Source organism: Marmota flaviventris, chromosome 6 (genome assembly GCF_047511675.1).
Source record: "Marmota flaviventris isolate mMarFla1 chromosome 6, mMarFla1.hap1, whole genome shotgun sequence".
Lineage (NCBI taxonomy): Eukaryota > Metazoa > Chordata > Mammalia > Rodentia > Sciuridae > Marmota > Marmota flaviventris.
In genome coordinates this window covers 156,385,608-156,402,349 of record NC_092503.1, presented here as the reverse complement: position 1 = coordinate 156,402,349, position 16,742 = coordinate 156,385,608, and the positions used below count along the sequence as shown (strand labels likewise).

The 16,742-nt window shown below is 46.3% G+C and overlaps 1 protein-coding gene across 4 annotated transcripts in view; it reads left to right on the top strand.

Moving 5' to 3' along the window:
* Positions 1-16,742, top strand: part of Ripor2 (RHO family interacting cell polarization regulator 2) — a 176,685-nt gene that overhangs the window by 69,034 nt on the left and 90,909 nt on the right. Inside the window, exon 1 of one of the 4 annotated variants that reach the window (XM_027948104.2) lies at positions 9,086-9,770. The exons of the other annotated variants lie outside the window; for them this stretch is intronic. Within the exon in view, the coding sequence (XP_027803905.2) occupies positions 9,710-9,770 (61 nt within the window). The 5' untranslated portion in view covers positions 9,086-9,709. Of the gene's footprint in view, positions 1-9,085; positions 9,771-16,742 lie in introns of those variants that run through there. 4 annotated transcript variants of the gene reach the window in all.

Genomic DNA, 16,742 nt, shown 5'->3' with positions numbered 1-16,742 from the left:
ATAAATACTGCTCCTGTCCTGCAATAAACGGCTCCTACTCCTGCTGTATCAACGTACACAAGTTATTCGTCACCCCCCGGTTATTTTGCTGCAGCCAGCCGGACTGCGGCACTCTTCCTCCAAATTCTGTTTTTGTCCCCACACGTCAGAAGTCATGAGACAAGGATGTGGAAGAGAAGCCACACGGGGAAGGGTTTTTCAAACACACAAACCAAAATCAGAACATAACAAGTCCCAGAGTCCAAATTCTTATCACTTCCCGGTGGAAAAACCTTCTGAAACCAAGAGAGGGACCATCGGGTGACTGGGTCCCCGTTCCCAAAGCAAGGCAGGTGGACTATCGCTGATTCAAAATGCCAAGGGTCACAAGTGTTTCGGATTTGGAAATATTTCACATTTGGGAATACTTACTTACACATAACTTCACATCCTGGGGATAGGACACAAATTACACACAAATTCATTCATGTTTCATTTATGCTTTATACATATGCCGGGGTGACTTTATGGAATGCTTTTCGTGCCGTGCATCCTGACTACAACCAATCATAGATGCAGGGGTAGAATTGTCCACTTGTGGCATCATGTCAAAGAGTTTTGGAGGATTTCAGATTTCAGGTTTTCAGACAAGGGATGTCCAACCTGTACACAAAGGGACAGAGCTAGCAGGCTCCCTTCTGCAGTGCCCGGCCTCTTGGTCCCACTGTCCTTGGGCTCCCCTGCCCCTGACTTTACTCAGTGGCCTAGGAGTCCTATGGGGGTCTCATTTGGCTCAGTGTGAGGCCTGTACCACTGATCTTTACCTGTTGAGTCAAAAGCTAGGTGCCTGTCACATATCTAGATGAGGTAATCATAAGTTCTAAGTTAGGAAGGGCATGATGAATAGGGTGGTATGTAGACATCAACAGTGGTCCATGAAATTTACGTTATTCCTTTCTCTTGTTGACTCTGTATTCCGACCTGTCTCCCACATAGAATTCTATCCTAATTGTTAAGACAACTTCTCAGACAAATTAACCAAGTTTTGTCCAAACTTACCATAAGAGAACGATTCCGAGGCAGCCAGCAAAAATATTTTCTGTTGATGAGGCATTTACAAGAAATAAAAGATCAACACTAAAAGACAAGTTTTGTTTTGTTTTGTTTTAAAGAATTCCAGTTTTAGATCATTAGATTCAGTATAAGACTGAAAATCAGGCAGGTCGGGATAAATCAGTACTCCAGAAAGGCTTTAATATCGTTAAAACCCATTAGAAATAGACCAAGGGTACAGAATAGAGGACCCAGAGACTAACCCACAAAATTACAACTACCTTATGTTAGACAAAGGTGCCCAAAGCATTCACTGGAGAAAGGATAGAATCTTCAACAAATGGTGCTGGGAAAACTGGAAATCCATATGCAACAAGATGAAATTAAATCCCCATCTCTCACCATGCACAAAAGTTAACTCAAAATGGATCAACGATCGAGGGATTAAACCAGAGACTCTGTGTCTAATAGAATAAAAAGTAGGCCCTAATCTCCATCACGTGGGGCTAGGCCCCAACTTCCTTAATAATATGCCTATAGCACAAGAATTAAAACCAAGAATCAACAAATGAGATGGATTCAAACTAAAAAGTTTTTTTTCTCAGCAAGAGAAATAATATGTGAGGTGAACAGGGAGCCTACATCCTGGGAACCCCTCACACATCAGATAGAGTTCTAATCTCTAAGGCATATAAAGAGTTCAACAAGATAATCACACACACACACACACACAAAAAAAAAAAAACAGATAATCAATTAATAATGGGCCGAGGACCTGAACAGACACTTCTCTGAAGAGGATATACAATCAATCAACAAATATACGAAAAAGTACTCATCATCTCTAGCAATCAGAGAAATGCAGATTAAAACTACTCTAAGATACCATCTCACTCTTACTGAGTGGCAGCCATTATGAAGCAAACAACAACAAGTGCTGGCGAGGATGTGGGGAAAAAGGCACACTCATATCATTGCTGGTGGGACTGCAAACTGGTGCAGCCAATCTGGAAAGCAGTATGGAGATTCCTTGGAAAACTTGAAATGGAAATACCATTTGACCCAACTATCCCACTCCTCAGTTTATACCCAAAGGACTTAAAAACAGCATAGTACAGGGACACAGCCACATCAATGTTTATAGCAGCACAATTCACGATAGCTAAATAGTGGAACCAATCTAGATGCCCTTCAGTAGATGAATGCATAAAGATAGAATATTACTCATCATTAAAAGATAATAAAATCATGGCATTTGCAGGTAAATGGATGGAGTTGAAGATTACCATGCCAAATGAAGTTAGCCAATCCAAAAAACCAAAGACCAAATGTTTTCTCTGATATGTTGATGCTGATCCATAATGGGGGTGGGGGAGCATGGGAGGAATGGAGGAATTTTAGATAGGGCAAAGGGGAGAAAGGGGATGGGATAGGGTATGGGGGTAGGAAAGATGGTGGAACGAGATGGGTATCATTACCCTAAGTACATGTATAAAGACGTGAATGGTGTGACTCTACTTTGTGAACAACCAGAGACATGAAAAATTGTCCTCTATATGTGTACTATGAATTGAAATGCATTCTGCTGTCATGCATAACAATTTAGAATAAATACATTTTAAAAAATACATTCTACTATCATGTAAGAACAAATTTTTAAAAAGAAGAAACCCATTAGAAAACAGATAGGAATATTTTAGGTATTCAATACATTTTACCAGGAACCCTAGATGCATGTCCGGAGGCCAACTAATGCATCCCATCAAAAAATTATCCTACAGCCCAAATTTGGGACAGTGTTTCCCCTCTCAATGGAAGGTAGTTCTATACTTAGAAGCTTTTTTTTTTAATAGTCTATCATATTTCTGTGAAAGAAAAAGATGTGTATTTTTCTTGTGACTAAATGGTTTTAAGTATTAAAATTTTTATACAGATAGTTATCATTATAAGAAAAAGTAAGGAACGCTAGAAATAACTGCCATTGGTAAACATAAGGGACATACAGGTGCATTTTTGCTGATAACTCTTTCCCTCCATCTTACTTAAAAGACTACTTTGTAAAGCATGTGAGTCTGTGTAGACAGACATACAATAGGTAAGGGTGTAGCTTGTGGGATGGGAACAGCTCAGAGGACAGGGGAGCCCTGACCCAGGTTTCTATTTACTATTGAAATGCAGGCGGTATTAATCCAAATCAGGTGGTTATAATCCCCAGGACAATCACCAAGAAAATCAATTTTAGAATATAGCAAAAGAAAGGATAAGGAAATTAAAATTGTACACTAGAAAATATTCAACACAAATAATTGAATGACACTACCATAACAAAATTCCCTCCATTTTTATTTACTTATATATGTAAACTTGGCTGCTTAGCAAAGTAAAATAAAATATCAGAATATATATATATAACTAATCCCTGTCTCATTATAGAAAAAAATTAGTATTCTTTCACAAAACTCATTTTTCAGCCATTTTTCTTGAATTTCTGGATGCCTTTCCAAAAAGTTGATACTGACCATTTCCCCAAGCATTTATTATTGCTTTTATGGAAAAGAGGATTTTCAAAAAGTCTTTACAACATCATTTTCTCTGATATACAACCTGATTAACTGACCTTTTTTCTCTATTATATACCATGATATATAGTCATAAAGAATTCCCACGATGAATCGTCATAAAGAAGATTTTTACTGATTTATTACTAACAACTCAACAAAGTCTTCCTTCAATACTTTGGAAAAAATTAGAAAGCCTGTGATTTGTGAAAGGATTAACTAGCAGGCATTCAATGATGTTTTCTAATGTCCCTGGTTTGGCACCCAGTGGTTTAATATGCCACAGAGCAAGCTCTAATTGTAGTAGTCATGATGGCTGAGATTTATGCTTTTCTATCAGAGTGGAAGTACTTCTTCCTGTTCATGGAGATGTCCTCTTGGGGGCACAGACCCCAGGGGTGATTCTTTTAAACTCTCCCCATGTCTCTTGCAGCCGTGGAGATAGGCTTCTTACACCTGGTCAAGGTTTAATCCCTCCATGTCTTCTCTTCACTGCTTCTGACACTTTACACAGATAGCTTCCGAACCAAAAAAGGGGAGGAGGGACAGACTAACCTGTACCTATTCTAAAGCTGATGTAGAGCCACAGGGAAGGATTCACAGCTCAATTAATGTACCCCAAACCCCGAGAGGTCAATTTTAGTGGCCAGTGGCAGTCACAATACTCACTGAAAAGGCTTTGGGCTTACATTCTGGTTGAGACAGGCCACGGAGAAGCTCAAGTTCTGTTGGTATAGCAAACACAATGTGTCGATACAGGCTGTATTATAATTTGAAGCAACTTAGGGACAGAGGACTGAGTTTTCCCTTAGCACAGCCACTGATTTAATATTCCATTTTACAATTTAGTGAAGATTCAGTAACTTCAAAGAGCTGGGCAGTAGCAAAGCCAGGATGAAACTCAGTCCTGCCAAACCTTAGAACCAGCTCATTTTAATGAAATTTTTTAAAAGCCACTAATTGCAAACTAAACACTCTCCGTAATTAAACCCTCAGCCCAAGGCTCAGGCGGTGCCGACCGTAGCCAGTGTGCGTCTTGCTGTGGGATCATTCTTACTAGGCCCTTCTCCCTCCTTCCTGAGCAGAGGGAATGGGAATCACCCAGAGGGCAATCGCCCCATTTTCTTTAGTCCTAATGAAGAAGCCGACCCGGGGCTTTGGTCAGCTTGTCCTGCAGGCTTCCCTAGCACCTGCACTAAGTGACCCTTGGTGTGGCTCCTGCCACCTGTGGTGCTCTGAAGCTGCAGGGGTGGGGTGGGGAGCAGAGGGGACTTCCACAGGCCCTGGAGGGCTGCCACATGGAGACAGGAGCACTGTGAACAGCCATGAGCCTCTGGTCCCAGCTCTCCGCACGTAGCATTCTGCAGCTGGACACCTTTCATGCACATCCTTACTGGCCACTCACCCAGAGCCCGGACTGTGTCTGGCCTGTGGGCTTTTCCCCTGTTCTCCTTCCCTGGTCCCAGCCGCTCGGTGCAGCCTCGTTCCCCTTCCTCCTCCCATCTCCTTTCTGTTGCTGGACGTTCCACCTGCCTTGCCCAGACCCTGTTCTGAAGTTAGTACCTGAAAGTTGGGTATCTTACCTCGCCTCCGGAAGGAGTGGGAAATTCTCCAGATGCGCACAGTCTGTGGGAAGGAGGGCCCACACTGGGCCATCATTATCCCATCAGGACAGCTTCCTCCTCTGAGCGATTCACAGATGGTATTTTAAAATTTCAAAACAGCGAGCCAGACAGAGATGTTTTAAATTAATAAGTAAACCAGGATCATCACAACTACGTCGTCCCGCCATGAACTAGTGGCACTGTGCACACACGTGCTCAGTCACTTGAATGTCTCCTGCCGCACCTGAAACCTCATTGGACATTGTTTAAAGGGACAAAGGAACACAGGGATCGGTAAGCAAAGTTTCTCAAAGCAAGAGCCAGGCCTTGCTCATCTCTCCAGTTCAGACCTACTGTGGCACCAGTGGGCGCCGGCCATGAGGGTATAAAATGGTGCCAGGCTCCTGTGCTTCTGACGTTGATGTTCTACTGTTAAACTCAGCCCGGGTTGCCACATGCCAAGCTTTGATCAAAATAGTTGACTCATCCTGGTTCATCCTTGATTTTGTTCTCTTCCTTAACCCCAGTCGCTGGAGCTGCTGGCCCTGGTCACTGAGAAGCCAGGTCTTTTGTGTTGTTTCAGACTCACTCCTCACTTCTAAGCCACAACTGCCCTCTGAGGACACAGAGATGTCAACTGCCCCTTCTGGTCACTACCCACTGTGCAGGAGTAGAGATGTGACATTGTGCCCCTGAAAATAGGTACAATCGTACTATTTTATTAAACTAAAAACATATTCAAAAATAAAATTAAAAATAACTCGCACTCTGTGGTGCTTACTTTGTGCCAAAACAGCAGAAATAAAATACCCTCTTGTAGCCTACAGCCCTAATCTAATCACTGCCTTCACCGGCCTTAATGTCTTTTCTAGTTTGGATTTGAAGGGGACCAGAATGTGCCCTGCAGAACATGCCACTTTAGCATGAGGACTATTTATGGCTGAAGGCAATTGAGAAAGAGCAGATGCTGGAAGAACTCTCTGCCTAAAACAAGGTAGAAACCTCCCTGTGTGGAGGTGACACAGGCCTTCCTGTGTGGAGGTGTCCCTCTCCCACATGCCAGGAACTTGGTCCCTGGAGGTGGCTCTAACATAACTGTGTACAACACCCTTATCTACCTCATATCTCCTAGCAATATGCCCCCCTGGGAGCCTACCTTTCTGCCCTGCTGTCTCTGTATGGCCACTTCTTCACAAATTTATTGCCCTTTGTTAAAATGGTACTTATGCCACCGCATTTAACCACTTCTTTGGGGTCTGCACTTTTTTTCTGTGAAGACCCTCTGCCCATAGAAATATTAATAAAATTTGCATGCCTTTTTTCTTATTAATCTATTGTCAGTTTGATTTGAAGGCCCCAGTTATAAACATAAGAGGAAGGAGGAAGATTTTCTTCCTTATCTGCCGATTCTGGGACTAACTCCGAAGTGAGAATTCTCACTCTCTTAGCATTCTGTCCACACCAGAGCTTTCTACCTTGTTCGTTTTGTTGCCGAAAGCCCTGTCCTGATGCCAATCCAATAGTGAGGACATGGTTTTGAGAAAAAGGAAAAGAGGTTTATTGCTTGGGTAGCAAAGGAGAAACACAGGGAACTCCTGTCCCAAAGGCTATGATTCTGCCCATCATCAGGAACAGGGGATTTTATAGAGGTGATTCAGAGAAAAGGAGATCAGGGAGGAGAGATCAGGGAGGAGAGATCGGGGAGGAGAAGGTCAGGGGAAAGATCAGAGAAGAGAGGGTCAGGAAAATGGTTAGGGAAAGAAGATCAGGGAGGAGAAGGCAGGGAGAAGGTGATTAGGGCAAAGAGGATCGGGAAGGAGGCTAGGGAAAAGATTATGCAGGAGAAGGTCAAAGAAATTTGGGAAAAAGAAAAAATATGTAAGTTTCAAAGCCACAAGGGATACAGTCAAAGCATCAAGTGACCCCTGTCACAGTTGGCCACCATCGACTCGTGTGCCTCAGTGGCTGTCTGCCTCTCACTGGGTTGAGGAACTGGAGATGCAGAATTGAAGGAGAAATGGCCCCTGCCCTTGAGGACTGGAGGGAGAAGTGACACAGACAAGTATGTGGCTCAGGGGAGGGCAGCAGGTCTACTCCCAGAAGTCAGGAAGGACTGGGGGAGGGGGGGGCTCCTAGACTGAGCCTGACCCGAGTAGATAGTTCTCAGGTTGATAGAGATGGGGGAGGGGAGCCTTCCAGGCAGAGGGAGTCACGTGAGCAATAGCTTGAAGTGCCTGAATCTGGGGACCTGCAGATAGCTCCAGGTCCCTTTATTCCTTCAGTGTAGCACGGGCCTGGGTCAGGCCCTTGGGTGGCTCATGTCACCTCCTAGGGCTTTTACTAGCAGACATTGACTCCAATAGCCAGCCTTGGTGTGAGACTGGTGAATTCAGCACTGTAGAAGCGTTTCCTATCCTTAGTATATTTTTTACATTTTGCCCACTTTGGGACATTCGTATGGATATGATCAATATGTCTTGGAAATTCACTCATCTGGATGCACTTATCCGCAGCTTGCTGGTTTCTAGGTCAACACACTGCATGTTTCCCTTGTCTCTCTAAGGTCATTGTGAACTTTGAAGAGCAAGGACCATGGTGTCTATTTCCCGCTGTCACGGAGTTCTTGGTGGCATTTGTATTTGCTCTGAGGTTCTTAGCCATGGTTTAAGATGTCTAAACTGGAGAAGAGGAGACTGGAGGCTGTTGAGATTTTGCCTGGAGCCTGGTGACTGATCAGTTTCCATCCCCCTGAGGGGAGAGGCACTCTCCACACCCCTGCCAGGCCACAGGCCACAAATGCGCTCTAGTTAGCCACATCCGCTGTGGGATCCCAAGAGAGTTGGTCCAGATCCAGAGACTCCAGGGTCTCATCTGTAAAACGGGATGGTGACGTCCACTCTGTGACAGTGTAACTACAAATGATAGAACCCACTCACCCCTCTCACCTCAACTACACCACCTGAGCTCTCCGCCATCTCCTGGTTCCCTACATTGGGGCCCATTTTTTATTAGTCTATGTAATTAACTGCAGCCCTTGACCAGACACACCATTTGGGTGCAAGTCAGGGCAGGGAGTGGTCAGAGGAAAGCCGGGGAGATGCAGAGACAGGGGAGGCTCTGGCTGTCTGCCTCAGAATTTCTCAAGGGGCCCTGAGTCTCACTGGGGCCAGGCAGTCCCTCCTCCCCTGTGCACTGCGGGGAGCTGGTCCTTCCCGGTCCCTGGGCAGCAAGGCATTGGGTGCCAGTGACAAACCTTTGTGAACTCTGACACCCACAGTGTCTAGCTCTCCTGAGGATGGCTCCAGCCTGGTGGAGAGCCACTGGGGGTCCCCGCAGGACCCCGTGGTGCAGCGTCTTTGGGAACTCCCAGCCACCTGCTCAGGAGGGACCCGGTGCTCAGTTAGCCCTCAGTGGCCAGTTCTGTCCTCTGAGATGACGGTTCTCACTGATGGGCTTCTCCAGCCCCATTATCCACTCTCTTCCAGCAGAGGGGACAGGTTCTTGGCTTGGGACTGGGGGTGGCACTGGGGCAGTCTTTTCAAACCCATGCAATAAATAACGCTCCAGAAATAACCCCCGGGGTCAACAGCCCTCTCTGTCACCTCTATTTGCATCTCTGAGCTTCTGCGCCCCCTGAGAGACCCTGGGAAGTCCCAGCTGAAGTCCTCATATCTCTCAGAGATCTGGGCTCAGCGCACAGGGCCGGACTTGGGGCAGCTGGGTAAGGTGCAGAGGCCCCAGCGCCACAGGAAGGGGCCGTGGCCACCCCTCCCTTTGGGAGGAACTGCTTTTTCAGTTATATTTTCTCTTTCTCTTCTATTGATAAAGTCTGAACTATCCGGCCAAGTGAATGTTGTGAAATGGCAGTTGTCTCACCAAAACCACTTATCTGCCACCGGCCGTAGATGTAATCGGGACAGTGAGAGCCTGGATCTGTACTGAATTTGGCTTCGACGATGCCAAGTTTCCAGTTCTCAATTGCAAAAGGATTGCAAAACAGAAAAAAGCAAGGATTAACTGAGAAAAAGTAAAGCTCCCGTCCTCCCAGGCCTGCTCTGGGGTGTAGTGGAGCAGCTGGCTTAACTTTCAGATAAATTGTCATTGAAGAAAAACCAAGATAGGAGAAACGTGAACCCCTCTTTCAACACAGTCCATTGTGTTCAAAGTCATAAGCAAGAGAGTCAAGAGCCCACCTTCCTTTCTAAGAAAATATGAAAGTTAGTGCTTTGAAATAGAATTCATGGCTCTGGGACTCTGAGTGATATCTGCATTCACATCCAACCGGATCTGCAGCTCCTTCCAAACAGTTCTTTCTTCTCAGCGGTGAGAATTACCTCGCCTGGAATTCCCTCTTCAAAAGGCGCTGAAGCCCGTTCACCTATGAATGAAGCTGCAGCCCCGGGGCCGATGCAGAAGGGCCCTCCCCTCCCTAGCAGCAGCTGAGAAGGAAGTCACCCCAGGCACTGTGGCCTGACAGCCGGGGCACACAGACCTGCCGCCCACCAACTCCCCAAGATGCAGTTTCCTGATGTGGAGGAGCCTCTGGCTGATGAAGAGGACGACGTTTTTGGTGAAGGTAAAGGATCTTTCTGGCAGGAGCCATCCTGATCTGCTTTGCTTTGTTTCGAAGCGAAGCTTTCTGAGGGAGATAGTTGTGACAGATATCACTTGGGCACCCAGGCACCCGGGCAAGGTTGGGCAGGGTTGCCAAGCGGTTCCTCCAAATGTTTTTTTATAAAATCTTGATGGATACAGGTTTGCTTTAGGTCAGAAAACAGTACTGAATCTCTCCGCTGGTCTCTCCTCTGCACTGTGGTTGCTTTCACAGCCAGGCTGCCAGTACGGCTGAGTCGTGGGCTGAAGTCCGCGGGCTGAAGTCCGCGTCTGTGCCAGGATTGGCTCTCCCGGGTGCTGTGTGGTTTGGACCTGGCTCTCCTCCTCGGGCAGCACTGGACACCCACGGGCAGCGCCTAGTTTTACACTCTCATTTGACAGCTCTTCCATAAATCGTCTGAGCAGTGGGAAGCTTGCTCTTGGTCTAAGTGGCTCATCTAGTGATCTACAGAGGTCTTGTGCCAACACTTCCTAGGAGATGGGCCGTAGGCAAGAGCTTTTCTAGAATTTGGACCCGCCTAAATAAACGGGAATCTGGACCCAGGGATCTTGAGATTTTGGTTATTTCCCATTTAAAAAAAAAATGTTCAGTGATTTTTTTTTTAAAGATTTCTATCAAGTAAGTTTTTCAAAGAAGCAGTGGTGAGACTTTTTTTGATGATTAGCCAAGTAATACAAGTTCACGGAAGAAAAATCAGAGAGCATTGCACAGTAAGAATGCCCCCGTCATCTAGTCATCTGGGTTTGACAGCTGTCAGGGTTGGTTTCTGTCTTTCTTATTTTGTTCCAACCACAGAAATAATTAAGATGATAATTTGGGTTTTCATCACGACTTACACCCATTTGGGGAATGTCTACCTGAGCTTCGCTGCTGTGGCTTTACCCTGATGACTGGTATCGCGAGCCACCCGCGAGGTTGAATCCTAGGCCCCTTCCTTGGCTTTCACTTCTACCTGAGGGTGTCTTCTCTGGTTATTTCTGCATAGATGCTCACGCTCTTTGCAATCTTGCAAACGTGCACCAACAGGAAGATAAGCCTGGGATGGGTGATCTGGTAATTGTCCACTTTTCACACCAGGAAGGGTTTTCCAGAATGCCCAGCCCATTTCTCTCCCAAGAAATTTTCCTTTTGGGCTGACTACAGTGTTGAAGAGCGCCATCGCTAGACTGGGGGTTCCACTCTGGATGGGGTGGTGGGGGTCCTTCTGAAGGGAGGCTTGATGAACTGCAGGACCCCTCTCCACAGCCTGCGTGATTGCCAGGTGATTGTAACCTCGGCGACCCTGCTGAGGGTCAAGTCGGGGGCCAGAGGAGATCCAGCCTGAGTTCCGTTTCTGCCTGGTGTTGCCTGTGCCTGCCTGGCTTTCCCCATGGGGAGCTGGGACAGAGAGAGCTATCAGGTTGCCCGGCTTCTCTTTTTAGCAGATTCCGGATGTTTGCATTGCTCTTGAGTGTGGTGTGGTTGGCCCTGTCCAAACAGATCATCTCATTTGCCTTAATCCTCGTAGATTAGAGAGAGAATCCTTGCAAGTTCAGGGCATTGATCTTCAGTTTCCAGAGTCAGGGCTGGTGTCTGGAAGCTTGGCCAGTTGGTACCTCCCTCTAACCAAGCTCTGTGCCAGGAAATATCACCAGCTCTGCAGTTGCAAAGTCTGGGCTTTGCCCATTACCTCACTCCGTGACCTTAAGCAGGTTGCTTAATCTCTCTGTGCCTTAATTTCTTTCTCATAACGCAGATCATAGACGTGATGGGGCTGTGTGCAGATTAAATGCTATTATAGGGAAAGCATTTAGAACAGTACCTACACATGGAAGTAGTCAATAGATGCTAATTCCCTACATTTCAAGGAAGAACATCAGATTTTTTTTCACATGTCTGGTTAGTAGATTCAAAGCAGGATTCATTTACATCAGTTTGAAGGCAATGTGTCAGAGTTTAATGGGGTGGAAACGTTCTTGGAGTAGTCATCTCCAGCCTGCACGGCAGCCGGGCTCCTGCTGCGACGTAGCTGTAGGCACTTGGGCAGGTCCTCATTCTCTCGAGCCTTATTCATCTCAAATCAGAGGGCCGATTGCATTCTGTGAGATCTCACTTCTTAAAACCCTGCATGGTGACGTGTCTACCTAGACCTGCTGCCTTGGTCTAGGTCTCACCTAGGGGACCCGTCCAGGTGCTTGTTACCAGGACAAGGATATGCCCTTGCCACCAGCACATTTTCAAAGGAAACCCTGTCCCCTAAAGGAACATAAGTTTAGAATTTAGGTTCATTTAGTTGAATATATATATATATATATATATATATATATATATATACACACACACACACACACACACACACACACACACACACTCATTTAGATATACAGACCCTATAACGACAGGGGGTTCAGGGGCGGGAGAGGTGGGGATGAGTCATACTCGTGATGTTTTCTAAACTGCCTTTCTGATCCTGTTTGCTTCAGCTATTATTTTCTGTGGTTAAAGAAAATGTTAAGGTTTACAGATCGAAGAAGCACTGGTGTGCAACTCTACTCTTTTTCCACAGCAGGTTGCATAGGAAGAGAGAGAGAGAAAAACAGTCCCCACCCACACACCACACCACAACCCCAGTATTTATTTCTCTCTCTCTCTCTCTCTCTCTCTCTCACACACACACACACACACACAGCCCTCCGTTTGCTTTCTAAACACCACCAACGTCATTATGTCATTTAGAAATAGTTACTCTTGGGTAGATGTGATCTTTCTTGGGAGCTGATTGATTTGATTATCAGGGTATTCAAACAACAGTAATTAGATTGAGAGGCTCTTTTCCCTTGGCTGCCTCAAACTTGTCAAATTCAAGGGCTTTTATCTGTTTCGGCACTGTGTGGTCCTGACAGCCAGCCTGGTGAACCTTAGAAGTAGCCGGACGAGTGATCGTGGTGATGGTGACGGTGACAACCATGGAGGGGGTGGAGACTGAAGAGAGAACACAGGGCCACACACAGGGGAGCCCTGAGCCAGCTCAGAGCTAGCAGAATTTGTGTGGGGAGGAAACCTCTCCAGGCTCTGGTCGGTCAGCGTCTCCCTGCTGAATTTACTCCTGAGCGTAAGTTAGAGCTGCAGTGGCCTCTTGGGAAGGCCAGACCTCGCTGCCTCCACCTGCAGCCTGCTCAGGGATCTGCTGTCCCAGGCCATGATCAGCGCACAAGACACATGTGCAAAGCGCACAGCAGAGGTACAAAGTCTTCTCTGGCACTTGTTCCCTGCCTGTTAGGATCTCCTTCATGGCCACATGGAACTGCTTCTTCTAATGTGCCCTGGGGCTGGCTCAGCACACCGTAGCAGAGCAGAATGCTCCCTGCACGCTAGGTAACAGTGTCTGGGAAAGTCAGTTCCTCTCCCCAGCAAAGGCAGAGCCTCCAGGTAGACATGAGGGGCAAGGGGAAGTCCACTGGACCATGGGCTGCTGGCAGCTCTTGAAGAGACCCGCAGGGGGGCTGGGACAAGGCCACCCACTGGAACCAGCCCCTCATCTTTCCCCAGGCCGCCCGTCAGTCTCTTCCTCTTTCAAAGGGAACTAAGAGTGAGCAATAGGATTGCAAAATGAGTGTCAAGAAAATTATTTCTTGCAGTTAGGATACCTGCCCGCTTTTTATGGACTGTTTAGGAAACCAAGGTAGTTCTATTGTTTTTATTTGTGTTTTTATAAATAGATAAACAACTACACAATCTGTCGAAATCTGATATATTTTGATACTGCATACTGAATTACATTTGCCCCTTCCAAAATTGGAAGAAAGAGAGAGAGAGAAAAGAGATTCAGGCGTGATAGATTACGCATGCCTGTAATCTCAGCAATTCAGGAGGCTGAAGCAGGAGGATTACAAGTTCAAGGCCAGCCTTAGCAAGTTAGAGAGGCCCTGAGCAACTGAGTGTGAGACCCTGTCTCAAAATAAAGAATAAAAAAGGGCTGGGGATGTGGCTCCGTGGTTAAGTGCACCTGGGCTCAATTCCCCCCAAAAAGTAGGAGGCAACGAAGGAAGGAAGGAACTTTAGTCGGTTATTTCACTGCTGTGGCTAAAGGATCTGATCAGAGCAACTGGAGAGGAGGCAGAGTTTATTTGAGGGCTCAGAGTTTCAGAGGTCTTAGTCCAGAGAAGGCCGACTCCATTCCTTCGGGCTCGAGGTGAGGCTGAACATCATTGTGGAGGAGTGTGGCAGAGGGAAGCAGCTGACATCACCAGGAAGCAGAGAGACGCCAGCTCCAGGTACAAATGTTCACACCCAAGCCACGCCCCCAGTGAATCACCTCCTCCAGCCACACCCCCCTGCCGCCAGCCACCACTCAGTGACTCCCATCAGGGGTTACTTCACTGGCTGGATTAAGGCAGTCAACCATTTCTCCTCTGAACCTTCTTGCATTGTCTCGTTCGTGAGTTTTGGGGGAACACCACATATCCAAGCCATAACAGAAGGAAAATTAAAATATAGGTATAAAACCAGTAAATTGTGCAAGTGTAGATTGGTTGTCAACACCTTCATGGAAAAAGTAAGAGAAATAGAACATGAAAGTGTAGGAGCCTTGGGTAGAAAATGTTGGAGCTGTCTGTTTGATCGTGCTACATTTCATGTCACGTGAACAAATACCATCGTGGTTATTTAACTATGTCAAATCTTTCTCAAGGAATATCTGGGGTCCCAAGTGGACTCAAGTAATGGCACTGGAGAAAAGATAGGGCGAGGTTGTCCTAGTTTCTTGGGCTGAAAAGGATTGATTACTCTTTGCTTTCACGACTGGCCAAGATTGATGGGTGCATCTCCACCCTGGGGCTCCTGGATACCCTCTGGCGCAAGCCTTTCCGGCTATATCCCGGGATCCATAGCACACAGGCCTCCCCACAGTAATTCTTGCCTGCCTGACCGCAGCTTTGGATTACTAAAAAACAGCCTCTTCCCATAGATGTCTAAGAAGCTTCCTTTGGCTGGTGCCAAAGTACTGGTGTCACTTCAGGGACACACGCTAAAATAGCACATGGCCTAACAGCTATGCAGGCTGTCTGCCTCGCCATCAATCCACCCTCTGATTGATGGTCTCAATGACCTCAGAGCCATCTATGCAGATGAGTCCAGTGCTGAAAGGGGCCCCACAGCACAGGCAACGCATCTTAAATGTTTATTTTAGTATCTCCACGAGCAGCCAGCAAAGTCTTAGCTGTTTAGGCATAGTGAAGGTGTGCTCAGGTGTGTCTTCTATAGGATTCAACCTGAAAACTTACAGTCTGTGCAAACTCATTGTACATGTGATAATCTCTTAAAAAGAAAGATGGGAAAAGAAACGTGAAAGTGTTGTAACAACGTTGAATAAATGGGGAAGACTATCTTCCTTTCCTCGATAGAGCCATGTCACTTACTCAAGCCAACACATCCGTTGAAGAGAGGCCACCTATCCAGTCAACCAGGCCACGGTGTCTCCGTGAGCTTAGCAGGTGCCAGCTTGTTCAGCTTCTCATTTATTTTTAAATGGCTAAATTTTGCCCATGGACTGTTTGCCAAAAGCTGTGATGGTCAATTAAGATGCTTCATATTGTTTGACTCTAGAGTGATTCTAAAGGAGGAAAAGGTCTTAGTTGAGCCAAATTAAAATGACCGTTTCAAGAACCAAAAAGAAAGCAGGACAATTGGACAGGAAGAGAAAACAAATTAGGGCAGTCCTATCAAGTCAAAACGAAAGAGAAAATGGACCCCAAACCGGGGCGCAGGTGGGACCTGAACACTCGCATATTTCCCCACGGGCAGTGGGCTCCAGGCTCACCCTGTGCTGTTCCCTGGGGATCTGGGGGCCCCAAGGCAGCTGTGCACCTGGGAGGAAAGAAGGCTGAGTGGAGAACCTAAGCTCCATCCAAGCCAATGCGCCCCGAGTTCACACAGCTGAGCACCTCTTGCTGTGTGGTGTAGACAGAGCACATCCCACCAATCATCTGGGGCCTCTTGTCATGAAAACAACAAGCTACTCCTTCATGTTTCTCTGTTTTTAAGAGAAAGGTTTGACCCATGCTGGGATAACAACTGGAAGGCAGAGATAAGGAGCCAGGTGTGGTGGCTCCTGCCTGTAATCCCAGTGACTCGGGAGGCTGAGGCAGGAGGGTCACAAGAGCAAGGTCAGCCTCAGCAACTTAAGGAAACAGTGTCTCAAAATAAAAAAAAATAGAAGAGGCTGGTGGGGGGTTAAGCACCCAATTCCATCCCCAGTCTCATGAAGAAGGAAAACTGGCAGTGATGATGTCCAGTGTATGGCACCAGGTGTATGTGTGTATTTGTTATCCTCACTCCTGCACAGGTGAACTCTATGTCTGGAACTTTTCATGCCTCAACTTAATGAATGCTTCAGACAGAGGACAATTAACCCATTAAGTCCCATGTTTTTAGTTCTGCAGATATTTCAATGAAATTGATATGGGTGCACAGAAGTAGGTTGGAAATCACACTGTAAACCTTATTATGTAACATCATCATTAATAATAACAATGGATATTATTGCTAATCACTTATCTGTAACTTTTATCAAAAGAATAAAACTCTATAAGCATAAACGTTTATTTCAAAGTTACTATAAATAGTATATTTGTGGCTGAATTTAATTGTTCATGGGTGTCCCAGGTAGGGGATGATGGGACATAGCAGCTCAAGGAGACTAAAAGTGAGGCAACCGTGGGCTCCTAGGGAGGGCAGTGTGCCTGTTTCTCCAACTGACGGAAGAGAAAACATATCAACTTTGTAAAGATTTGCAGTCATAGAGAACCTAGCGAGCAGAGAAAAAATCCTGCAGGTCTTCATGTTCTGCACGGCTTCCCTCCCGTCTGGACTGTTGGGAGCTGAGCGCGGCCATGATTGCACCCTGGGACTCGGCTCCCACGGGGAGGATGCTTCTTCTGCAAGACTCTGTTGTAC